The 27,870-nt window shown below is 44.1% G+C and overlaps 1 protein-coding gene across 1 annotated transcript in view; it reads right to left on the reverse strand.

Annotated features, from left to right (window-relative positions):
• LOC141100750 (uncharacterized) overlaps positions 1 to 19,267 on the reverse strand; it is a 43,705-nt gene extending 24,438 nt beyond the window's left edge. The window contains exons 1-2 of the mRNA XM_073589437.1: positions 19,038 to 19,267; positions 15,613 to 16,284 (exon numbers count right to left, since the gene is read on the reverse strand). Of these exons, the coding sequence (XP_073445538.1) occupies positions 15,613 to 16,267 (655 nt within the window). The 5' untranslated portion in view covers positions 16,268 to 16,284; positions 19,038 to 19,267. The remainder of the gene's footprint in view (positions 1 to 15,612; positions 16,285 to 19,037) is intronic.
• Between the last annotated feature and the right edge of the window lie 8,603 nt (positions 19,268 to 27,870).

Here is a 27,870-nt window from a genome sequence, read left to right on the forward strand (position 1 = left end):
GTTTTGGTTATTTTTTTGGTCAATCACATCGCTTGCTATTTATATAAAATCCCAGAAAATCCTTCTAAATAAACACATCAGAAGACATCATAATCTTCAAAACTAATCAGAAACCCTTCTTTTGCTACAAAATATGTATACTGTGATAGACATCACTACCTTGGCTAATTATCATTTGTGCCTTCACAGCATCAGTTAAAATAGGACCTTGTTATATCCTTTGCTGTTTCTTTTACATTGCCTCATGAGGTGTATTGTATTCAGACTCTAGAGTTAATGACAGAATAAGAGAATTAGATCTTAACATGCACCTTTTATTTCATTTCTGTTGTATCATATTACCAATAAGTAAGAAACAGAATTACAGAATAATATTTTATTGTAGGTAACTTGTCAAAAGAAACATTGAAAATGAGAAAAGCAAGGTTAGGAGACTCAAGATTAGAAAATGGATATACAAATATATACTTATTTGTTTATTTTTGTAAAAATGGAATGCATTTGTCGGCTACTTACAAGCAAGCTTTGAAAAATAATGAGCTTTAAAAGGAAAAAATAGTGATTTGTTGTTGTCATTACTGACAAAAGCTGATTGTTGTGCATGCTTTAATGGTATCTGGCATGCCACCTACTGCTCCTGCTTCCTGAGGTTTGGTAGGTAATTCCCAGACGATGTAAAAGTCTAGAATAAAATACATAATTTAAACATATTAGAATCTCATCAGATCAGCACACAAGCTTCTCAAAAGATAAGTTACATAAAGGAGTTTATTTTATTATTGTTGTCGACAAAAGAACAATATTAATCTAAGAGAAAGCAACACAGATCAAGAGTGACATCTAATGGCCCTAGGAAACCTAATTATAATCTTCATTTTCTTTGAAAATGTAATATTAAATAAAAAAAATGAAATATATTAAGATGTTTTATACTCAAAGTCATTGAGATAATTAGACATTTATTACATAGATAGCCTTTTTAATGAAAAACTGCTGTAAACCTTAAAACTTGGACTTATTTAGTAGCGGCTGCTTTAACTAAGCATTCACCAAAAGATAGCACCAATGGAAAGACCTACAATGGGATGCTCAGACAGTTGAACTGATTTTCACAGGACCAAATCCTACTTCGAGCAAAGCTGCATTGGAAGCCCCCAAACCCTTTTCAACCACAATGTTCAACTGTGAGACCAGAGTGTGTTTAAATGTCACTTAACCCAGTATTGCATCCAGGGGCAGGCTGGGGCAGGGATAAAGGGGGCAGATGACCCCCTGGGCTGCTCCCCCAATGGCTGCAAAGGGACAGATAGCTGCCAGCTGCATCATGTGAGTATAACAGACATTGTTGTGCACAGTGAACTGCGCAATGTCTACTGACTTGACATCTATGACACCGCTATGCTGTGGGGCTCATGTGTCGGAATAGCCCTGTGCCAGCATGGGCACCCTTCAAATACTCCTCTCTCCTCGTTCCTTGAATCCCCATCGCTCCAATGTCTTCAACGAATGGAACAGGCTGCCACGAGAGGTTGTGAGTTCTCCTTCAATAGAAGTCTTCAAACAGAGGCTGGACAGACATCTGTCTGGGATGATTTAGTAAATCTTACTTTGAGCAGGGGGTTGGACCAGATGGTCCAGGAAGTCACTTCCAACTCTACCATTCTATGATTATGTATAAAAATACTGCATCAGTAATTGCTATAAGGGATTATACATATGATAATTCAAAGCATTTGATGAAACATCTATTAAGAAATCCCAGTGTGTATAAATCACTTCTACTAATCATGATAGCCAACATGTTGCGTTCCCGTGCGGTCGGCGGGCGCGTCAAAACGATGCACGGGTTTGCATCCGCATACAACGCATGTTCCTGCGTACCCAATGTTAAAGATAGGTAGGCAGGACGCATGCGCATCTATGCGGATCTGAAGGGAAGAAGTACGCAGCCCTACGCAGAACACCCAAATGCAAGTGTGAACCTAGCCTTAGAGAGCAACTGCTGTCAATAAGTCAGAATGACAATGGCAATCTTGCCCGTTCAAGAGAGTAGGGAGGAAAAGAAGAACCCACTGGGGGAAAGTCAGGGTCGTCTGAAATATCCCGTGGAACATTTGAGACAGCCCAGCTCCAACATTCCACTCTGACCTCAGCACAGGAAATGGTGATAGAGGTAAATGGGATGGCTCAGCAACCATTTTTTCCGCGCATGGCAGTTAACCAGGATTTACTATATATGGTTGACAAAATCCAGGATGAAGTAATGGAACAACTGGCAGTATCTCAATTCTGCCATCAGTCGATGCTTGAGATCACTCACCCACACATGTTGGGTGGGCACCTAGAGGTTTTTAACTGGCAGTGTCTCAATCCTGCCATCAGTCAGTGCTTGAGATGTTAAAAAGATACAAGAACATATTTTGCAATGGTTCTCTTTCCCTGGGATTTACGCCAATGTACAGGAGCTTTGTCCAGAGTGTCAATTTACCACACCCACCACAAGAAGCCCATTATTGAGGTACCTGTTGAATGGATTACTATGTATCTGGTGGGGCCAATAGTAAAATCCACCCGTGGCCACCAACACATTTAGGTGAAACTAGATTATGCCACCCATTACCCGGAGGCAATTCCGCTTCGCCACATCGCGGCCAAACTTATCACCCAGGACCTCTTTGCCATGTTCTGCCACCTTGGGCTACCTAAGGAGATCCTCATGGATCTACTTAAAAGAACATAGAGTGAGCTAAAATTAAACTAACAAGCTACAACTAGGGGATGGAGGTCCAACTGGAGTAGGAGGTGGAGGAGATGGCATTGGCGGTGTAGGAGTTGGAAGAGACAGAGGAAGATGTAGCCAACACAGTTTTTTTGTCATTTAATTTGGGAACGCACCTAAATGAAATGAATGGCAAATTGAGTTGAAAACTGGCTCAATGTGGCTGGTATAGTTGTCTAGTCAGCTAAAGACATAGACATGTCCTGTGGGATCCACATCTGATTCATTTAGCTTCCTCACGTTGGCTTTGGACATGTGGATGTTCTGCATGCTATTTGTTACCATCTTTTAATTAGCCAATAAAAGGTCTCAACCACTGAGGTCTCTCAAATTTATATATATTTTTCCTGTATCAGCTATATTGAGCTTTTCTCCTTCCAGCAAATATTGTCAGGGAAAGATTTATCATGTTTGATGAATTTTAACATACCAAGTTTGTTCTCATATGGAAAAGCCAATGCCAGGGTTATATGACAGCAGTTTACTCTGCTCCTCCCATTGAGATCACATACACGTTCAACCTAACCACATGGCATGTACTGTATATGTGGTGGTAAGGTAGAATAGCTACTGCCCAGTAAACAGCTATTGAAAGTAAACTATTATAAATAACATGCCTATTAGTCTGTTTGTACATTTCCTACTCTGTATAATGTCTAATTCTTATATCTTAGCAATGAAAATAATTATGCCTAGAAGAATGGAGATAACCCAGCTTACTGACCAGAATCTTCAGACCTTCAACTGGTTTATAAGAGATAGCCACATAATTGTCATAGTAATACCCTTTATAACGGAAGAATATTATTTGCAACTTGGACAATAAAGGTAGAGGTCAGTTAAGGTCGTCATGACTAATGATACATTTCTCTTAAATCACACACGAGTAATTACATTATCTCTATCTCTATACATTATATAAAAATCAATGTGTGTGTCACCAACCAATCATGAAGCATCTTTCATTTCACCAGAGCTGTTCAAAAGAAGCAAAACTGTGATTGGTTGCTATGACCAATAGTTTTCCTTGCAACCAATCACTAAGCATCTCTCATTTCACCAGAGCTGGTTAAAAGTAGCTGAGCTGTGATTGTTTGCTATGCGCAAGTTTTCCCACTTGACAACACCTCAGCAGACACTGACATGGTGGGAGAAATCTAACATCCCCAGGATCATAAGCTCCAGCCATTGTCTGCCCCCAAGGAAAGGAGCACAGAGCACATGACAGAAATGAATCCTCCCCTCCCGTGTGGTATCATTAAGTGACACACATGAATGTAGGAAAGTGCACATATTAAATGTCATGTGGATTTAATATTTTCTCACAGACACTTTTATGCATTATTGATGTGCTACTGTGCTCTGATGCTGTGAGTTTTTTTAAAGTGCTACTTTCCCCATAATTCACCTGAATATACTCATATAACACATAATGCTTTTCCCATAACAACCCATTAAATATGATACTATACTGCATACAGATGCTGTACATCCATGAGCAACTCAGCCGGACAAATTACAAGTTGACGGTGCATGAAAATGTGTGTGAAGGTTTCTCTACTGTACTAATGTATAAGGTTTGTGCCTGTCCATTGGTGAAAAGCATGACTGTGATATTTATGGTGACAGACAAGTGAGAATATCAGCCTGATCAGTAGAAAACCTGGGATCTTAGTGAACCATGTTTCTGTGCAATTTCGCTATTCTATTTTTACCGGCTCTGACGGGATGATGTGGGATATTAGGGGTAATAGTCCAGTAGCTCTGGCTGACGGGATGATGTGGGATATTAGGGGTAGTAGTCCGGTGGCTTTGAAGGGATGGTGTGGGATATTAGTAGTCTGGTGGCTTTGGCTGATGGGATGATGTGGGATATTAGGGGTAGTAGTCCGGTGGCTCTGGCTGACGGGATGATGTGGGATATTATAGTGAATGTGGCTATGCGGAGTGGGCGGGGCTATACACTCATATATATATATAGATATAGATATAATCATTATAATTTGTTATAACTAATTGTAGTTAGTTACTATGCCCGGGCAACGCCGGGCTCTTCAGCTAGTTGTTTATAAATCAACAATTAATATATTTTTCATTCACAAAGACATTCATATGAGTTATATCAATCTATGATTCTATTGTGCTCAGAATAATCCTTCCACGAACACCTGACAGCTGCTGCTCAGAAGTGGGTGGAGAATACATCTGGGTGTAAATTTCGATAATAGGCATCAATTGTTTTCTAGGAGAGAAATACAAATTTATAAACTGTTCTTAAATGATTATCAAGATTGTATGTTATTCAGCAATGCATGAAATAACTATAGGATGTGCTGTGAGGCTTTACAGTAATTGTAATGACATCTGAATTATACTCTATATTCATAGTGTATTTACTAACAACAAATTAACTATAGTATTTCCTAAATTGTCTTATCCTACCGTAAATAATCTAAATATTACCATGTTTATTTCTGTTTAATTGTATATCAATGATATTGGCAGATAGACTCTGCTATTTTTACCTACAGAGAGGGGTTTGGGGGTTAGATGTGCTGAAACTCATTACACTAGAACATTGATTTTGTTACTAATTTGTGAGTCATAAATTGTTTATAACTGTTTGTACTGTCAAAGTCTGATTGGCTTCTCTGCCAAATGACAAATTAAATGGCGGAATGTTGAAGCCACTTGTGGGTAAATTCCATTTTGCAGCAACATGATTTTATGGTAACATGGTTTCATTCATTTTAATTTTGGGAGTATGTGAAAGAAAACCTTCTTGCTATACTATGTGTCAAAGGCAGGCCCGGACAGGCCATCTGCCCAAGTGGGCAAATGCCCCCTGGACTGCAGCACTGAGCTGTAAAGAGAGCCACCAGCCCTGGTTTTTAGCCACTGGCCCTTTAAGTGCAAGCAAGTGCACACACTTATGACACCATCACCGTGGTGCATGAAGGAGCTTCACCATGTCTGCTGGCAAGGAAGTTTCCCTGTATATACCCCAGTATTGGCCTCATGTCCTGCACACACCCCATTGTCGGCCTCCTCTCCTGCATGTACCCCAGTGTCGGCCTCCTCTCCTGCGTGTACCCCAGTATCGGCCAGTGTTGGCCTCCTCTCCTGCATGTACCACAGTTTGGGCCTCCTCTCCTCTGTGTACCCCAGTGTCAGCCTCCTCTCCTGTGTGTACCCCAGTGTGGGCCTCCTCTCCTACATGTACCCCAGTGTCGGCCTCCTCTCTTGTGAGTACCCCAGTGTCGGCCTCCTCTCGTGTGTGTACCCCAGTGTCGGCCTCCTCTCCTGTGTACACCCCAGTGTCAGCCTCCTCTCCTATGTATGCCCCATGTCGGCCTCCTCTCCTGTGTATATCGCACTCCGCCTCCTATCATGTATATGTCGCAGTGTTGTTGTATCCTATGTGATGTATTCAGATTAATATAGTATATAATATTGTGTGTGCATATCTCTATATATAAATCTGAATGTGTGTGTGTATCACCAACCAATCACGAAGCAGCAGAGTGGGACAACAACGAAACAAGAAGCAGCAGAGTGGGACGCGGTTGGACAGCAGGGCTGAGCACAGATACAGCAGGACAGTGCATGGAGAGCGGGGCTGTGAGGAAGACAGTCTACAGGACAGGGGCCGAATAGTGCCGGCATACTCCCAGCCCTGTCCCGGCTCAGTCGTCACTCCCCGTCGCCAACTGCGTTATCCCCCCTCTCCCCTGCAGCTTCCCGGCCTAAAATAAGTCCCCGGCTTCTACTGCGGCCTACTACAGCGCTAGGCCACGCCCCTGCAGTCCACCCAATCACACGTGTTGCAGCTCTGCTCTAGCTCCGCCCATTCCGGCAAGTTCCGCCCACTCCGGCCGAACAAACAATCTGCGCACCTCTCTCTCCTGGTTCTGGCGACACCGGGTGTGGTGCATGGAGAGCGGGGCAGTGGAGGAAGGAAGACAGCGGGGCTGTAGAGGGAGAGAGCAGGAGAGCAGGACTGTGAAGGAAGAGAACGGGGCTGTGGACAGAGAGAGCGGGAGAGCAGGGCTGTGAAGGAAGAGAACGGGGATGTGGACGGGGCGAGCAGGACTGTGAAGGAAGAGAACGAGGCTGTGGATGGGGAGAGCAGGGCTGTGAAGGAAGAGAACGGGGCTGTGGAAGAAGAGAGCAGGGCTGTGGAGGGACACCGGGACATGGATGTAGAGCGCGGCTGCGGAGGGATAGAATGGGAAGACGGGTGGAGAGTGGGGATGTTAAGGAAAACAGCAGAACCCACAGTTAGGTACTATGCCTTGGCAACGCCGGGCTCTTCAGCTAATATAGTATATAGTGTAGAGATGTTTATATAGTATGGTGCTGTGTATATAGTGTCAAATCCACACTATATACTCTGGCACACCTCTACAGTATATGCTATATACATAGCTACACACTATATTCTTTAGCATAGTATATAGTGTGAAGCTTTCTATATAATTGTTTCTAGCATATATTATAGAGTTGTGTATGCTGTGTATACCTCTTCTGTCCTTTTTACACTGGTGTAATTTTAAGTATCTTTTTTATTCTGTACATATACACTGCATAATACAACTTTTCTTGCCCTGTATATCTGCACTGGATAGGTGATAAGTTTTCAATCGCTGGGGGTCCTACTGCTTGGACCACCATCATCCAAGAACTGGAGCTCTGAAGAGCACATGTAAATGGAGCTGTGGTCGATCATGCCCAATGGCGTGCCATTCACATGTGGCACTACAAATAACTCCTTAAAGAGAATGTTGAGGGGCAGAACAAAGTATAGCAAACATTCACTGTTCGGGGATGGGGAATGTTATAGTATGTGGCCTGGTGGGGGTTATGTGGCAGGGCTGCTTTTTTGTCCCAGTCCAGGCCAGCCCAGGTCAAAGGTGTCAGGACTTAGTTGCTGATTGTAATCCTTATGTAGCAGCATGGTGCCATTTCTTCTTGAAACCTAAATTTGACTTTACAACTTGTAGGAGAGCACTACACTGAAAACTATAGTTGCTAGTACAAGAACTAATCATCTTTCCTGGACATAATTTTCCCTGTTGCAAAAGATTGTTTAGATTGAGCTTTCTTTGTCCTAGTATTTTTGCCTAAAGGCTTTGTTTTTTTTCTGACATTTATCTATTGAAGGCTAATAGGTAGCCCCATAGGTACAGCAGTGGAGAACATGGGGCAGCACCGGGCACCTTCTCAGTGACATCAGCAGCATTGATAGTTTACTTTGCTGAAAGAATAAGCCAAATATTCACACTTTTCTGAACCTAATCACTCCACGCCACTGCAGTCTGCATGCCGTTAAGGTGAAGTGAAAAAATTTTGCTTTTTGATTTGTGGCACCTACACATGTGGTCAAAATTGTTGACACCCCTCGTTTAATGACAGAAAAACCGACAATGGTCACAGAAATAACTTGAATCTGAATAAATAACACCACCATGATGAAAATAAGATTGAATATTACGACGATTTGGTGACTAAATTATATAATTAGATCACATTCCAATAGCATCATAATACAATGAATGTGTACTACCACTATACAGTAGTTAACCCCTTTACCCCCGAAGGTGGTTTGCACATTAATGGCCAGGCCAATTTTTACAATTCTGACCACTGTCAGATTATGTGGTTATAACTCTGGAACGCTTCAACCGATCTAGGTGATTTTGAAATAGTTTTTTCATGACATATTCTACTTCATGATAGTGGTTAAATTTCTACTTTGACGTTTATTTGTGAAAAATATGGAAATTTGGTGAAAATTTCGCAATTTTTGAACTTTGAATATTCATGCTCTTAAATCACAGAAATATGTCACACAAAATAGTTAATAAATATCATCTTCCACATGTCTACTTCACATCAAAACATTTTTAGGAAAAAAGATAACCAGCAATTTTTCCTACAAAATTTACAAAACTTTTTTTAGGGACCACATCACATTTGAAATCACTTTGAGGGGTCTATATGGCACAAAATACCCAAAAGTGACACCATTCTAAAAACAGAACCCCTCAAGGTGCTCAAAACCACATTCAAGTAGTTGATTATCCCTTCAGGTGCTGCACAGAAATTTTTGGAATGTGGAAAAAAATGAACATTTAACTTTTTTTCACAAAAAATTATTTCAGATCCAAATTTCTTTTATTTTGACAAGGATAGCAGGAAAAAATGGACCTCAACATTTGTTGTGTGATTTCTCCTAAGCATGCCAATACACCATAAGAAGGCGTAAACCACTATTTGGGCGCACGGCAGAGCTCGGAAGGGAAGGAGCGCCATTTGACTTTTTGGATGTAAAATATCCGGGAATCATTAATGGACATCATATCCAGTTTGGAAACCCCTAATGTGCCTAAACAGTGGAAACCCCCCACAAGTGACCCCATTTTAGAAACTAGACCCCTCAAGGAATGTATTTAGATGTGTGGTGAGTACTTTGAGCCCACAGATGCTTCACAGAAGATTACAACGTTGAGCCGTGAAAATAATAAAATCATATTTTCCCCACAAAAATGTTATTTTAGCCCCAAATTTTGCATTTTCATAAGGGTAACAGTAAATTGCACAATACAACTTGTAGTGCAATTTCTCCTGAGTACGCCAATACCCCATATGAGGGAGAAAACTACTGTTTGGGTGTACGGCAGGACAAGACTCGCAAGGGAAGGAGCATCATTTGACTTTTTGAATGAAAAATTTCCTGTAATCATTAGTGGACATCATGTCTCATTTGGAGAGCCCCTGATATGCCTAAACAGTGTAAACCCCCACAAGTGACCCCATTTTGGAAACTAGACCCCTCAATGTATTTAGGTGTGTGGTGAGCACCTTAAACCTCCAGGTGTTTCACAGCAGTTTATAGCGTTTTCCCCACAAACATGTTATTTTAGCCCCGAATTTAGTGTTTTCTTAAGGGTAACAGCAGAAATTGCACCATACAATTTGTTTTGCAATTACTCCTGAGTACGCCAATACCCCCATTTGTGGGGGAATACTACTTTTGGGGCAAATTGCAAAGCTCAGAAGGGAAGAGGCCCCATATTGCAGATAAGATTTTGCTTGAATGGTTTGAGGGTGCCATGTCACATTGGCAGAGCCATTAAGGTGCCAGGACAATAGAAACCCCCTATATGTGAACTCATTTTACAAACTACACTCCTCAATGAATTTATCTAGGGTTGCAGTGATCATATTTACACCACATGTGCCTCACAGAATTTTATACCATTGAACTGTGAAGAAAGAATAATTGCATTTCTTCCACTAAAATGTTTAAGCACCAAGTTTTTAATTTTTCTAATGGCTAATAAGAATTTTGTTTACATAAAACGGAGGTCCATTTTTTTCCCCATACAGAGCCCCTAATTGCTAGAAGAGCAGAATCCTCCTCAAGTGACCCCATTTTGGAAATTATACCCCATTTGGGAATTTATCTACAGGTGTAGTGCCGATTTTGACTCCATGGGTATTTTCCAGAAACAAGTAGCAATGAATGTTGCCAAGTGAAAATTGTAAGCTGACATTGTAATGAACAGTGTGCTCTAGTGATCAATATGTTGCAGTCACCAGTACGTTATACCCAGTCCGTGCTTCTGGAGATATCCACATGTAAGTTAGGCGGGCTCTCATCACTTCAGAAATGCCAAACATGTGGACTCTATATGTGGTTTAGGTACACTGTGGGACTCAGAAAGGAGAAGCCGTTTGAATTTGGAGCAGAGAAATTGTTGAATTTATCTTGGCGGATTAGGAGCCATTTCTCTTTTCACCCCCTTTTTGCATTACACCCCCTATATTTCTGTTAACAGATGAAAGACTTGAGTGCAGACTTGCTTTTCTTGCGGATTGAGTTGAAGCTTTTATTGGGAACATTTTCAATAATGTTGGGGATAACATTTATCCGGCGCTCTATGCTGAGCACTTACTTTGGGGTTTCCATCTAAATCTCTGAGTGACATGATTCAGATGAAATCCCCGAGGGATCCATTCACTATAATGATGCAGCAGAGCTACTCTGGACTCCATCTGGCCTCTGTTCAGCGGTGTCCTTTTTTCAGAAGGGCACAAAACTGTGGCCTACGGCAATTTTATGCAATCCTAAAAATACGTACACCGCAAAATCACAGGTCAGATGTCAGATGAAAAGAGGTGTGTCATATGTGTTTATTAAGCCAAATTAGAATAATACAGGTATGCAAAATTTGGGTTTATGAAAGTTTTTTCAAATCCAAGTACTGATTCTTATGTTTTCCTATGTCCTGATTTAAAACAGCACTTCTATTCTTAACTGTCACATATAGATTTTTGCACAAACATGCGTGAAATCACATACAGGCAAGATGAACAAGAAAACTCTTTATCGTAGCCAAAAATGGACACATTATACAGTGGGGAAAAAAAGTATTTAGTCAGTCAGCAATAGTGCAAGTTCCACCACTTAAAAAGATGAGAGGCGTCTGTAATTTACATCATAGGTAGACCTCAACTATGGGAGACAAACTGAGAAAAAAAAATCCAGAAAATCACATTGTCTGTTTTTTTTTCATTTTATTTGCATATTATGGTGGAAAATAAGTATTTGGTCAGAAACAAGCAATCAAGATTTCTGGCTCTCACAGACCTGTAACTTCTTCTTTAAGAGTCTCCTCTTTCCTCCACTCATTACCTGTAGTAATGGCACCTGTTTAAACTTGTTATCAGTATAAAAAGACACCTGTGCACACCCTCAAACAGTCTGACTCCAAACTCCACTATGGTGAAGACCAAAGAGCTGTCAAAGGACACCAGAAACAAAATTGTAGCCCTGCACCAGGCTGGGAAGACTGAATCTGCAATAGCCAACCAGCTTGGAGTGAAGAAATCAACTGTGGGAGCAATAATTAGAAAATGGAAGACATACAAGACCACTGATAATCTCCCTCGATCTGGTGCTCCACGCAAAATCCCACCCCGTGGGGTCAGAATGATCACAAGAACGGTGAACAAAAATCCCAGAACCACGCGGGGGGACCTAGTGAATGAACTGCAGAGAGCTGGGACCAATGTAACAAGGCCTACCATAAGTAACACACTACGCCACCATGGACTCAGATCCTGCAGTGCCAGACGTGTCCCACTGCTTAAGCCTGTACATGTCCGGGCCCGTCTGAAGTTTGCTAGAGAGCATTTGGATGATCCAGAGGAGTTTTGGGAGAATGTCCTATGGTCTGATGAAACCAAACTGGAACTGTTTGGTAGAAACACAACTTGTCGTGTTTGGAGGAAAAAGAATACTGAGTTGCATCCATCAAACACCATACCTACTGTAAAGCATGGTGGTGGAAACATCATGCTTTGGGGCTGTTTCTCTGCAAAGGGGCCAGGACGACTGATCCGGGTACATGAAAGAATGAATGGGGCCATGTATCGTGATATTTTGAGTGCAAACCTCCTTCCATCAGCAAGGGCATTGAAGATGAAACGTGGCTGGGTCTTTCAACATGACAATGATCCAAAGCACACCGCCAGGGCAACGAAGGAGTGGCTTCGTAAGAAGCATTTCAAGGTCCTGGAGTGGCCTAGCCAGTCTCCAGATCTCAACCCTATAGAAAACCTTTGGAGGGTGTTGAAAGTCCGTGTTGCCAAGCGAAAAGCCAAAAACATCACTGCTCTAGAGGAGATCTGCATGGAGGAATGGGCCAACATACCAACAACAGTGTGTGGCAACCTTGTGAAGACTTACAGAAAACGTTTGACCTCTGTCATTGCCATCAAAGGATATATCACAAAGTATTGAGATGAAATTTTGTTTCTGACCAAATACTTATTTTCCACCATAATGTGCAAATAAAATGAAAAAAAAACAGACAATGTGATTTTCTGGATTTTTTTTTCTCAGTTTGTCTACCTATGATGAAAATTACAGACGCCTCTCATCTTTTTAAGTGGTGGAACTTGCACTATTGCTGACTGACTAAATACTTTTTTTTCCCACTGTATATGAAAATTTATTGAACATTGATTCTGTAACTAAATTGGAAACTAAGTCTTGTGCTTTTTCTTTCTCTCTTCAAAGCTTCTCTTGATATTTATTTATCTTTTTATTTTACTCATTTATATAGCGCTATTAATTCCACAGCACTTTACAGACATTATTGGCACTGTCCCCAATGGGGCTCACAATCTAAATTCCCTACCAGTAGGTCTTTGGAATGTGGGAGGAAACCGGAGTACCTAGAGGAAACCCACGCAAACACGGGGAGAACATACAAATTCTTTGCAGACGTTGGGATTTGAACCCAGGACCCCAGCGCTGCAAAGCTGCAGTGCTGCTAACTACTGAGTCACCATGCTGGCATGAGGAGAACCTCTTGATACCTTTTCTTTTATAGAAGGTCTGTGGATCTCCTCTTTGAAGCATCCAGCAGTAGCCCCCTATCATGTTCATGATCCATCTACTATGGTATTGTTGTTCCATCTCCTTGATATCCTGATGAAATTTTTCTCCTCGTTCTTCACTAACAGCATCAAGATTTTCAGGAAAGAAGTCCAAATGGGAATTTAAAAAATGTAAATTCAAGTTTATGAGACTTTGAAACATTTCAGCGTGTTCTCTACGTTGGACTTACATTTTGGATTTTCTTCCCTTTAGACCTGTATTGTAGTTCTTTCTATATAAGCAGAACACAATACATGTGGAGCCAACGACTTGTCCTGATAAAAAAAAATGAAGTGCGCATTTCATATATCTAAAAAGAGTAAATTTTATTAATCACAATCAATAATTAAACGGAAAATAAAAAAAAAATAAGAGGTGTACATAAAGAAGGTAACATAAAAAGGGGAGTTGGAAGTTTCGCCCCCAGCAGTTCGCCCCCAGCATTTCGCCCCCAGCAGTTCGCCCCCAGCAGTTCGCCCCCAGCAGTTCGCCCCCAGGTACACTTCGCCCCCGAACATTTCGCACCCAGCATTTTGCCCCCAGGTTGTTTCGCCCCCGCACATTTCGCCCCCGCACATTTCGCCCCCAGCAGTTCGCCCCTGCACATTTCGCCCCCGCACATTTCGCCCCCAGCAGTTCGCCCCGGATGTTTCGCCCCCGGATGTTTCGCCACCGGATGTTTCGCCCCCGGATGTTTCGCCCCCAGCAGATCGCCCACGGATGTTTCGCCCCCAGCAGTTCGCCCCCGGATGTTTCGCCCCCAGCAGTTCGCCCCCGGATGTTTCGCCCCCAGCAGTTCGCCCCCGGATGTTTCGCTCCCAGCAGTTCGCCCCCGGATGTTTCGCCCCCAGCAGTTTGCCCCCAGCAGTTCGCCCCCAGATGTTTCGCCCCCGGATGTTTCGCCCCCAGCAGTTCGCCCCCGGATGTTTCGCCCCCAGCAGTTCGCCCCCGGATGTTTCGCCCCCGGATGTTTTGCCCCCAGCAGTTCGCCCCCAGCAGTTCATCCCCGGATGTTTCGCCCCCAGCAGTTCGCCCCCGGATGTTTCGCTCCTGGATGTTTTGCCCCCAGCAGTTCACCCCCGGATGTTCACCCCCGGATGTTTCGCCCCCAGCAGTTCGCCCCCGGATGTTTCGCCCCTGGATGTTTCGCCCCCAGCAGTTCACCCCCGGATGTTCACCCCCGGATGTTTCGCCCCCAGCAGTTCGCCCCCGGATGTTTTGCCCCCAGCAGTTCGCCCCCGGATGTTTCACCCCCGGATGTTTCGCCCCCTGTCAGTTCGCCCCCAGCAGTTCATCCCTGGATGTTTTGCCTCTAGCTATTTGCTCCTGGATCTTTCGCATCCGGGAAAAACCTGCCTGAACTGAACATTGGCAGGTTTGCTTATCACTAATAATACACCATATGAGTCTAAGATATACAATTCTGATCAAATTAGTTTTTTTTATTCTCAAACTTTGTTTTCTAGATGAGTAATTTTACAAACAGACAGGAAAATAGTAGGATTTCATTGGTTACTAAGGAGGTCGTGCCCCCTTGGGAGCAGAACGGATCCTCGCTCCCTATGATACATTCAGGGCTGCTAGTTCACAGCCCTCTGCAAAGCTCCCCTTCACCCTCCGCTCATGTGCTCTGTCCTGGACAAGAGGAGGGCTCCCCCCTGCCTGTGTAAAGCTGTTACAGGACGGAACACATAGGGGGGGCTTTGCAGAGGGCTGTAAACCAGCAGCCCTTTATACATCATAGGGAATATATTGTTAGCTGCATGCTCCTGTGCAGCCACGCCCTCTAGAATCCATCCACAAGTACTGCTACTAAGGAGAAACAACCTCCTTAGCAACCACTGAAATCCTGCAGCACATGGAGCTTTAACTTGGATGAGACTTTTCACACAGAAGTGAAGCTGCTGGAAGGTCTCCTTTGGAAATGAATATCATGGGCACAGGTACTATAACATAACATGTTTTTTGCAGAGTTATGCTTTAACTGTATATATCAAAACTGTTTTAACAAGAAATATAAAAAGGTATAGAGGGGAAGGATTAGAGAAAAAGAGAAAATACAAATTGCAGGTTATAATGCTTGAATTATTTTACAGCTAAAAACACTGCTCTCAAAACATACAATATGTGACCATGAACTAAAAATCAAAGCTGTAGGCAATGCCTCTCAGATAATCCATCAAGCTTCTATTATCGAAATCTTGCACGATACGTTTAACCCTTGCTGAAATTGCAGCATACTTTTTGTTTCTTGCAGCGATGGGATTTCCTGCTATTATCTGAATAATTTCAAAACTATGGAGCTCTTGCTGATGTTTCAGACAGTTAATGAACCGGTATATATTTTGGAAAAGAGTACCACATGTTTCTCGAAAGCTACGGTGCCATCCTTCGACATCATTATTTGTTCGCTGTTGATCATTCAATGTTCGTTCATACACATTCCAGAATTGAACTGGAAACAAAGGTGCTTGACGTCCTCTGCGATTCATTCGACCGATATAGCTGTCTTCAAAATAGTTGGCAATAGGTATTGCTTCTTGTGGAAAGTCAGGATCTTCCACCAATTCTTCAAATGATTGCACAACATTCTGTGGTGGTAGAAAGGCCAGGGCAGGTATCATGCGTATCCAACGGGCAAATTCATGGTCACCTTGGTATTGCATCTTGAGTCCTTCATTTTGAACTTTACGCCAAACCGACTGTGAAAGGTGGAAAAAGCAACCAGTCTTCACAAGGTTGGGGAATTCACTTTCAAATGCCTGTATTGCAGCTAGTTCAAAATCCAACATCAGGTTGTCTGGCTGCAGTCCAGGCTGCAAGTTCTTCAGCTCTTGCAGCAACCTCTGGTATGTAGAACGGCTCTTGTCTGTCAGCAAGGTGTACACTACAGGAACAACAAGGCCGCTGTGGACTACATGGATTGTGTAAAGTTGCTTAAACAAGGCTGGTGTAGTGAAAAACATGCCATCAGCAAACCACTCTTTACTTTGTGCCAGTAGATGGAGATTGTCTCTTGTTCCAAATATCAACATACGGCTGTGTCCATTTCCTAATTTAAAATGAAAGTATTAGTAGAGGAAATAACAGAAAAAGTGTAACAAGCAGCAGACAGAGTTTTGGGATAAATTCACAAAAAAAATATCCTAATCAGAAGCCTCTGTTCATATCTCACATTAAATACTCACATTTTGCTCCAGATTTTCTGATTTCATAATAAAAAAACTGAAGCAAAATCTAGTGTGAAGGGGCCAACCAATAGTTTTTTACAACATATATTGTCCCAGTGGAAAATTATATATTTTTGTTTAAAATTAAAATTACTTCCAAACTTGAAATAGGTCACATTTTTAGGGTACCTTTAGACCCTTCAACTAGACGGCCGTTCAGCACGGCCGATCGCCACTATGCTGAACGGGCCGTCTAGTTGACAGCCGCATCCAGACGCGGCGTGCGGCTGGACGTCTGAATGAACGACTGGGCGGTCCGCCCGCCTGAATGGGGCATTCCATTCAGGCGGATGGGCACGCTAGCCATCGGGTGGGCAGCGCGGACGTTCGTGATGTCCGCGCTGCCTATGCTGTCTCATTGAGAGGATTGTGCAGGACGCAAAAAACGCCAGTAAAATCACCAGTGTGCTTTTGGCCTAAGGCATAACTGAATGGTCCATTAGGCTGGGGTCATATGCAGCATTAATGTGTAAATCCCATCTACATGCTGATGAAAAAATTTTGTTTACAAAAAAAAAACATGCAGTGCAGCATGTCAATGTATGCTGCCATTATACAAACAAAATTCCAGCCATTCAGACAAGGGGCTGAAATCCTGCACTAAAACCTGCACCTAAATCCATAGAGTTAAGTGAAGATTTTGATACAGAATTAGGGTACCACAATAGTGGCCACAATTACAGGCACAAATAGATTCCTGTGGGATCTCCAATTGCTACCGCAATTACAGCCGCTGCGGAGATGCCGCTCCACAATCCCCTTCCGTCAGTGGGCACGAGGCCTCAGGCTTTATCCAGACAAGCTGGATTTACAGGCGTACTCCGTGCTGTGTTTCCTGCCTGAATCCCGCCCTTTCATGTCTATGGTGCGGGTTACGGGCGGATTCTGGCCGGGGCCGGAAAACGCCCCACCGGAAAATAGCTTCAAAGCTATTTTCCGGCGGATCCCGGAAGGAATGGGAATGGGCAAGAGGGAAACCTCCCGAAAAATGCCTGCAAACCACGCCAAATACGCTCGGTTTAGGCCATAGCAGGGCATGGCCACGCCCATAGCAGAGCTTGGCCATGTCCCCTATTTGCAGAAGCGTTTTGCCAAAGCGCTTGCAAAGTGCTTAAAAAGTGCTTGGAAGCAGCAGGCAAAATGCATCTGCAAATCATGGCGTATCTCACCTGAGCTCCGGAGTTCAGCCCGACCTGTCTACGGATCTGCAGGACTGAACTACGAGAGCCGAGGAATCAGCCGGCGATGGCAGTTCAGTCCGTGCATGCCGCAGACAGGCGAGGCTGAACTCCGGGGCAGCATCCAGGACAGGTATGGCCAGTACAATGCTGCATATTTGGAATTAGTGTTGGCCGGTCCGATCACTGAAGATCGTAATTTATTACGATTTTCAGGCTGATCGTTATTTTAAATTACAATCCGATTTGTAGCCAGATCATGATGATGATCTGAATTAGAAATCGGAATCCTCCGTAATCTGAAAACACTGTCCGGGCATACACTCCCGAACAGTGTGCGCATATATATACTGTATATATATATATATATATATATATATATACACACACACACACACACACACACACACACTATACAGGTGTACTGCGTGTGTGCATATTTAGCTTTAGTAAATGGCTCCAGGCTGCGCTGTTAAAAAATAAACAAACCCAGTTACTCACCTCTTTCTCCAGTGTCCAGTACTGGCTCCGGCTCCTAGCCCAGCAGTGCAGGGAATCCCGAAATCCAGGCGGCGCATTGCCGCCTCTGTGCCTGCCGTACTATAACTACAGTGGAGAGTGATCCCAGGACCGCTCACTAGACGGTCCTGGGAAAGCACCACATCACGTCACAGAACAGCCCGGCACATGTGCAGAGGTGGTGATGCACAACCCAGAATGCATAGCATTGGGATTTCGGAATTCCCTGCACCGCCGGAGACAGCGCTGGACACCGGAGAGAGAGTTGAATAACTGGGTTTGTTTATTTTTTAACAGCGCAGCTTGGGGCCATTATATATATGCAAGAAAGCTGGAAGAAGAGTGGCTCAACTGAGATTGTTGCTGAGGACTCAGTGTGCTGCTAGAGCAGGGGTTGGCTTCCGCCAGTACTTAACATGCATCCATGAAGAAAGACCTCCGCGCTCCTGAAGTCCTATACAAATCCTTTATTGCATTTCAAAGTTCCAAAAGTGCCAGACCACCATCACCCACCCACATATATGCATATATATACACACACACACTGTTCGGGCGTACAGTGTGTATATATATATATATATATATATATATATATCTACATCTAGCTCTGGAGATTGGATCTGAATTAATTCCAATCTTTCGGTATGATCAGCCCGATCTGATCCTATCTTTCCAGTGATCGGCCAACACTAGTTGGAATCAGTAGGCCTCACTACATTATATTACCCTCAAAGTTTCCCTTGAAGGCAAAAATCACATAGTATTTTATATCAGCACCTTATAGTGTAGCATTTTTCACATTTGTGCAAAATAAACTTTGCAATAATTATGCATAATGGATTTGTTTTAATACAATGTTAAATGGTTAAGTAGCTTACCAGAGTCATGCAGAAGGAACTGCTGCTGGACACCATCAATACTGATCTCCTGGAACTCCAGGGGGATAACAAGTTGATCAAGGGTTTGAGGTAACCTTGGGATATTGCCAAGTTGCCTTGCTAATCGTATTGTCCTCTTCAGTGATGCTTTCCTTGGGAGAAGTGCTGCAACATTAGAATGGGCTCCTGAAACGACGTCTGTGAGAATCTGTTGTGGTGTCTCCTGTGTTGTCCTTGCCCTGGTCACAGCCTCATTAACAAGTCGGATTGCTTCCAATCACGCAGCTTGTGCTGCGTGATTGTGAAGATTGACTACTTTCACAACTTCGCCAGATTCTTCATTGGTCCAAACACGTCCCTTGCAAGTCGACCGTTTTTCACATACCCAGATGGAATGAACATCGTCAGCGGTTCGTTTGGAAAATAAGTAAATGTGATTCTCATGGACCAACTTGCTCCTTCCACGTTTGGACAGAACTGAATTCATAGTTGTAGAAAGTGAATTGCTGTGGAAGCTGACTGATTTTTTGTGGCAGTACACCTCTCTTTGTGGAGATTTCAGACACTGCTATATTCTGATATACAGATGGAATAAAAGCTAGTCTAATGTAACTTGCAGGATATGTGACCATGCTACTTGTTACATCTGCAACAAAACTTGCAACAAAGCAGGTCAGTGCTTGGTCAGGTAAAAGTTCAAAATTGTTTAGATTTTAGGCCTCTTGCACACTGTAATTTTAGAGTGGTTTCACACTTGTGTTTGTGGCCGCCAGAGGTCGATCCGCTCTGGATCTGACATCCAGCTGACCCCAGGGCAATGCTGGCTGAATGCTGGCATTCCGCTTGCATTGCCCATAGAAGTGAACGGCAGGGTTCCGCGATCTGCAGACGCCCGTTCGCTTTCGTAATGCCGCATTCCGCTATCAGTGTCAGAACAAAAAGAAGAGCATTTTCTTCTTTTCGTTCCGCTGCAGGTTAGCGGAATGCGGCATTACAGAAGCGAACGGGCGGCCTGTAGTGCATATGTAGCGGAAGTTTGAAAGCACCCTTATGCTGCCACTGTTTTAGAACTCCAAAGCACGTGCTTTACTGGCATTTTTCAGAGCGCTTTTGTGAGCGCTCTCGGTAATGACCCATAAGATACAGGCTATTGATGAACGCTAAGTGCTCAAAAATAGCTCCTGTAATAAAATAAAAAGAGCTGGCCGAAACAACACCTCGCTTTTCTAGCCATTGACTTATCTACTATATAATTGTCTAAGTGTCACTTTCGTCTTTCTGTCTGTAACGTTTTATTCGTATATTCATTGGTCGCGGCGTCTGTCTGTCATGTAAATCCAAGTCGCTGATTGGTCGTGGCAAAACGCCCACGACCAATCAGCGACGGTCACAGTCTGCCATAAAAATGGCCGCTGCTTCACTGCCCTGTACTCACCGCTGACCGCTCACACAGGGTTAATGCCAGCGTTAACGGATCGCGGTGTACCGCACTCCGTTAACGCTGCTATTAACCCTGTGTGACCAACTTTTCGCTATTGATGGTGCCTATGCAGCATCAATAGTGAAAAGATGTAATGTTAAAAATAATAATGATAAAAAAAAAAAGTTATTCTCACCCCCTCCAACGTCGTGCTGTCCTCCGCGCCTCTCTCCAATGCACACCGTCCAGGACCTGCGATGATGTCACGGTCATGTGACCGCGACATCATCGCAGGTCCTACGCTCAGACCGGAAGCCACCGCCAGCACTGCAGAGAGGCGCGAGGACTTCAGCGCCCATGGCTGAGGTGAGTATATCTTTATTATTTTTTTTTAAAACACGAATATAGTGCCCACATTCCTAGACTACGTGGACAGTGCAATATACTACGTGACCAGTGCAATATACTACGTTGGCTGGCCAATATACTATGTGCGCTGTGTAATTTACTATGTGCGCTGTGCAATTTACTACGTGCGCTGTCCAAAATACTACGTCAGCTGTCCTATATACTACGTGGCCTGTACAATGTACTACGTGGACTGTCCAATATACTACATAACCTGTGCAACATACCACGTGGCTGTGCCTTCTAGAATACCCGATACATTAGAATCGGGCCACCATGTAGTATATTCAAAATTGGCAATCTTCTTAGCGATTTTCCAGTGCACTTGGGAAAGTGGCTACTGTGAAAGCGGTCTTAGGGCTAAAACACAAGGCCAAAATTCCCTGCCTAATTTGGGGCTGAAACATCTGGGGGCAAAAAGCAGGGGGCGAAACATCCGGGGGCGAAATGCTGTGGGCGAACTGCTGGGGACAAAACATCCGGGGGCGAACTGCTGGGGGCAAAACATCTGGGGGCGAACTGCTGGGGGCGAACTGCTGGGGGCGAAACATCCGGGGGCGAACTGCTGGGGGCGAACTGCTTTGGGCGAAACATCCGGGGGCGAACTGCTGGGGGCGAACTGCTGGGGGCGAAACATCCGGGGGCGAACTGCTGGGGGCGAACTGCTTTGGGCGAAACATCCGGGGGCGAACTGCTGGGGGCGAACTGCTGGGGGCGAAACATCCGGGGGCGAACTGCTGGGGGCGAAACATCCGGGGGCGAACTGCTGGGGGCGAAACATCCGGGGGCGAACTGCTGGGGGTGAATCATCCGGGGGCGAAACATCCGGGGGCGAACTGCTGGGGGCGAAAAATCTGGGGGCGAACTGCTGGGGGCGAAACATCCGGGTATGAACTGCTGGGGGCGAACTGCTGGGGGCGAAACATCCGGGGGTGAACTGCTGGAGGCGAACTGCTGGGGGCGAAACATCCGGGGGCGAACTGCTGGGGGCGAAACATCCGGGTACGAACTGCTGGGGGCGAACTGCTGGGGGCGAAACATCCGGGGGTGAACTGCTGGAGGCGAACTGCTGGGGGCAAAACATCCGGGGGCGAACTGCTGGGGGCGAAACATCCGGGGGTGAACTGTGGGGGGCGAAACATCTGGGGGCGAACTGCTGGGGGCGAAACATCTGGGGGCGAACTGCTGGGGGCGAAACATCCGGGGGCGAACTGCTGGGGGCGAAACATCCGGGGGTGAACTGCTGGGGGCGAAACATCCGGGGGCGAAACATCCGGGGGCGAACTGCTGGGGGCGAAACATCCGGGGGCGAACTGCTGGGGGCGAAACATCTGGGGGCGAAACATCCGGGGGCGAACTGCTGGGGGCGAAATGTACCGGGGCAAAATGTGCGGGGGCGAAATGCTGGGGACGAAATATTCGGGGGCGAAGTGTACCTGGGGGCGAACTGCTGGGGGCGAAATGCTGGGGGCGAACTGCTGGGGGCGAAACTTCCTAAAACCCATAAAAAGTCACCCAGTGAATGATCAGAAAAATTGGGTTATCACAAATCAGAGAAATCGTTTGTAACAAATGCATACCCAGGTATGGTCTATAACCTGGGAGTGCCTATTGGCACTTGCTGTAATGCTACACCCATGGAGAAGTATCTCCTAGAAAATCAGACAAATATACAGTGGGGCAAAAAAGTATTTAGTCAGTCAGCAATAGTGCAAGTTCCACCACTTAAAAAGATGAGAGGCGTCTGTAATTTACATCATAGGTAGACCTCAACTATGGGAGACAAACTGAGAAAAAAAAATCCAGAAAATCACATTGTCTGTTTTTTTTTCATTTTATTTGCATATTATGATGGAAAATAAGTATTTGGTCAGAAACAAGCAAACAAGATTTCTGGCTCTCACAGACCTGTAACTTCTTCTTTAAGAGTCTCCTCTTTCCTCCACTCATTACCTGTAGTAATGGCACCTGTTTAAACTTGTTATCAGTATAAAAAGACACCTGTGCACACCCTCAAACAGTCTGACTCCAAACTCCACTATGGTGAAGACCAAAGAGCTGTCAAAGGACACCAGAAACAAAATTGTAGCCCTGCACCAGGCTGGGAAGACTGAATCTGCAATAGCCAACCAGCTTGGAGTGAAGAAATCAACTGTGGGAGCAATAATTAGAAAATGGAAGACATACAAGACCACTGATAATCTCCCTCGATCTGGTGCTCCACGCAAAATCCCACCCCGTGGGGTCAGAATGATCACAAGAACGGTGAGCAAAAATCCCAGAACCACGCGGGGGGACCTAGTGAATGAACTGCAGAGAGCTGGGACCAATGTAACAAGGCCTACCATAAGTAACACACTACGCCACCATGGACTCAGATCCTGCAGTGCCAGACGTGTCCCACTGCTTAAGCCTGTACATGTCCGGGCCCGTCTGAAGTTTGCTAGAGAGCATTTGGATGATCCAGAGGAGTTTTGGGAGAATGTCCTATGGTCTGATGAAACCAAACTGGAACTGTTTGGTAGAAACACAACTTGTCGTGTTTGGAGGAAAAAGAATACTGAGTTGCATCCATCAAACACCATACCTACTGTAAAGCATGGTGGTGGAAACATCATGCTTTGGGGCTGTTTCTCTGCAAAGGGGCCAGGACGACTGATCCGGGTACATGAAAGAATGAATGGGGCCATGTATCGTGAGATTTTGAGTGCAAACCTCCTTCCATCAGCAAAGGCATTGAAGATGAAACGTGGCTGGGTCTTTCAACATGACAATGATCCAAAGCACACCGCCAGGGCAACGAAGGAGTGGCTTTGTAAGAAGCATTTCAAGGTCCTGGAGTGGCCTAGCCAGTCTCCAGATCTCAACCCTATAGAAAACCTTTGGAGGGAGTTGAAAGTCCGTGTTGCCAAGCGAAAAGCCAAAAACATCACTGCTCTAGAGGAGATCTGCATGGAGGAATGGGCCAACATACCAACAACAGTGTGTGGCAACCTTGTGAAGACTTACAGAAAACGTTTGACCTCTGTCATTGCCAACAAAGGATATATCACAAAGTATTGAGATGAAATTTTGTTTCTGACCAAATACTTATTTTCCACCATAATATGCAAATAAAATGAAAAAAAACAGACAATGTGATTTTCTGGATTTTTTTTTCTCAGTTTGTCTCCCATAGTTGAGGTCTACCTGTGATGTAAATTACAGACGCCTCTCATCTTTTTAAGTGGTGGAACTTGCACTATTGCTGACTGACTAAATACTTTTTTGCCCCACTGTATGTATATATATACACTATATATACAGTATATATATATATATATATATATATATATATATATACTCGTATATACAGTGCATCCATAGCATGTCAGTCTTCCTATCCCTGCACAAGAAGTGTAGATTGGTGCCTCGTATACATGCAGCCCATATCAATACAGCCCATATTACTAATTAAATATCAGTTTCCCTGAGGAATACTTACCCATTTTAAAGTGCCAGTGCAGTTTAGTACTCTCTGGGGACCTCCCTGATGTGCATTTTGCATTTCCTTTCTCAAAGGGGTCTGTCACTAGTGTATCATGTCTGCTATTTTATGTGTAGGCTAATTGGTCTCCGGTGCGTCAGCGTGTGCGGTCAGTAGCCTGCACCAGAAGTACCCGTCACATAATCTGGATGTGCGCATGTCTGGCAGAAATCTCCCAATGACGTCGTTGACAGGCACATTACCAAGAAGGAGGCCAAATGGGATGGACCAGTGTTCAGGTCACAGAGCGCACGTACAACTGGCGGTCATCTTTAGGAAGTCCTATGGGATCTACCATCATCTGTGAGGTGAAACTAGCTACTCTAATCGTGAAGCAACTAATCTGATATAAAGGTGCTGGAAGGAAATAACAAGTAGCAATCTCCTTAATGGTAAGATCATAAAGTGGATCATGTCATAGATACAGTATATAGAAAAATAAAGTGCAAGAAGCGCATAGTCTAAACAATTACATACAGTGAGTATATAATAACCACTAAGTCTCAGTACTATTACAAATACATAGAAAATAATAACATAGTAACATAATTATGAAGGTTGAAGGAAGACTTTATCTAGTTCAACCCATATCCTATCCTAACTTGCCCTAACATGTTGATCCAGAGGAAGGCAAAAAAAACCAATGTGGCAAACAGTAAGCTTCACATTGGGGAAAAAAAATTCCTTCCCGACTCCACATACGGCAATCAGACTAGCTCCTGGAAACTAGTGTATATACCCTGTAATATATACTTTTCAAGAAAGGCATCCAGTCCCTTCTTAAAATTTAGTAGGGAATCACTCATTACAACATCATATGGCAGAGAGTTCCATAGTCTCACTGTTCTTACAGTAAAGAATCCGTGTCTGTGATTATGCTTAAACCTTCTTTCCTCCAGATGTAGAGGATGCCCCCTTGTCCCCGGCTCAAGTCTAAGAGTAAAAAGATCATTAGAAAGGTCTTTGTACTGTCCCCGCATATATTTATACATTGTAATAACATCACCCCTAAGCCTTCGATATTCCAAACTAAATAACCCCAAGAGAAATAACCTATCTTGGTTTTGCAGACCCCCCAGTTCCCTAATAACATTGGTCGCTCTTCTCTGCACCCGCTCAAGTTCAGCTATGTCTTTCTTATACACCTGAGTCTAGAACTGTACGCAGTATTCTAAGTGTGGTCGCACTAGTGACTTATATAGAGGTAAAATTATGTTCTCCTCATGAGAATGTACACTCACTGGCCACTTTATTAGGTACACCATGCTAGTAAGGGGTTGGACCCCCTTTTGCCTTCAGAACTGCCTCAATTCTTCGTGGCAGAGATTCAACAAGGTGCTGGAAGCATTCCTCAGAGATTTTGGACCATATTGACATGATGGCATCACACAGTTGGCGCAGATTTGTCGGCTGCACATCCCTGATGCGAATCTCCCGTTCCACCACATCCCAAAGATGCTCTATTGGATTGAGATCTGGTGACTGAGGAGGCCATTTGAGTACAGTAAACTCATTGTCATGTTCAAGAAACCAATCTGAGATGATTCGAGCTTTATGACATGGCGCATTATCCTGCTGAAAGTAGCCATCAGATGTTGGGTACATTGTGGTCATAAAGGGATGGACATGGTCAGCAACAATACTCAGGTAGGCTGTGGCGTTGCAACGATGCTCAATTGGTACCAAGGGGCCCAAAGAGTGCCCAGAAAAAATTCCCCACACCATGACACCACCACCACCAGCCTGAACCGTTGATACAAGGCAGGATGGATCCATGCTTTCATGTTGTTTTCGCCAAATTCTGACCCTACCATCCCAATGTCGCAGCAGAAATCGAGACTCATCAGACCAGGCAACGTTTTTCCAATCTTCTACTGTCCAATTTCGATGAGCTTGTGCAAATTGTAGCCTCAGTTTCCTGTTCTTAGCTGAGAGGAGTGGTACCCAGTGTGGTCTTCTGCTGCTGTAGCCCATCTGCCTCAAAGTTCGACGCACTGTGCGTTCAGAGATGCTCTTCTGCCTACCTTGGTTGTAACGGGTGGCAATTTGAGTCACTGTTGCCTTTCTATCAGCTCGAACCAGTCTGCCCATTCTCCTCTGACCTCTGGCATCAACATGGCATTTCCGGCCACAGAACTGCCGCTCACTGGATTTTCTTTCTTTTTCGGACCATTCTCTGTAAACCCTAGAGATGGTTGTGCGTGAAAATCACCGTAGATCAGCAGTTTCTGAAATTCTCAGACCAGCCCTTCTGGCACCAACAATCATGCCACGTTCAAAGGCACTCAAATCACCTTTCTTCCCCATACTGATGCTCGGTTTGAACTGCAGGAGATTGTCTTGACCATGTCTACATGCCTAAATGCACTGAGTTGCCGCCATGTGATTGGCTGATTAGAAATTAAGTCTTAACACACAGTTGGACAGGTGTACCTAATAAAGTGGCCAGTGAGTGTATATGCCTCTTTTAATGCATCCCATTATTTTATTTGCCTTTGCAGCAGCTGCCTGACACTGGCCACTAAATGTGAATTTGTCGTCCACCCATACACCCAGGTCTTTTCAGTGACAGTTTTTGCCCAGTGTTTTACAGTTAAGGTCATAATTATACATCTTGTTTGTTCTACCCAAGTGCATGACCTTACATTTATCTCCATTAAAGCTCATTTGCCATTTATCATCCCAAGCTTCTAGTTTACATAAATCCTCCTGTAATATAAAATTGTCCTCCTCTGTATTGATTACCCTGCAGAGTTTAGTGTCATCTGCAAATATTGAAATTCTACTCTCTATGCCCCCTACAAGGTCATTAATAAATATATTAAAAAGAAGCGGGCCCAAAACTGACCCCTGTGGTACGCCACTGCTAACCGTGACCCAGTCCGAGTGTGCTCCATTAATAACCACCCTTTGTTTCCTATCCCTGAGCCAGCTCTTAACCCACTTACCCATATTTTCCCCTATCCCCATTGTTCTCATTTTATGAATCAACCTTATGTGTGGCACCGTATCAAAAGCTTTTGAAAAGTCCATATACACTATGTCCACTGCGCTCCCTTGGTCCAGTCCGGAACTTATCTCTTCATAAAAGCTTATCAGATTACTCTGTCAGGAACAGTCCCTATTAAACCCATGTTGATATTGGGTCATGAGGTTATTCTTCTTCAGATACTCCAATATAGCATCTCTTAGAAAAACCCTCCATGATTTTACCCACAGTTGAAGTTCAACTTAATGGCCTATAATTTCCAAGTTCAGTTTTTGTCCCCTTTTTGAATATTGGCACCACATTTGCCATGCACCAGTCCTGTGGTACAGACCCTGTTATTATGGAATCTTTAAAGATTAAAAATAATGGTCTATCAATGACTGTACTTAATTCCTGCAGTACTCGGGGGTGTATTCCATCCGGGCCCAGGGATTTGTCAATTTTAGTGATTTTTAGACACCGCCGTACTTCCTGCTGGGTTAAGCAGGTG

This window comes from Dendrobates tinctorius, unplaced genomic scaffold, assembly GCF_039654945.1.
Source record: "Dendrobates tinctorius isolate UK_male_01 unplaced genomic scaffold, ASM3965494v1 ptg000107l, whole genome shotgun sequence".
Classification (NCBI taxonomy): Eukaryota; Metazoa; Chordata; class Amphibia; order Anura; family Dendrobatidae; genus Dendrobates; species Dendrobates tinctorius.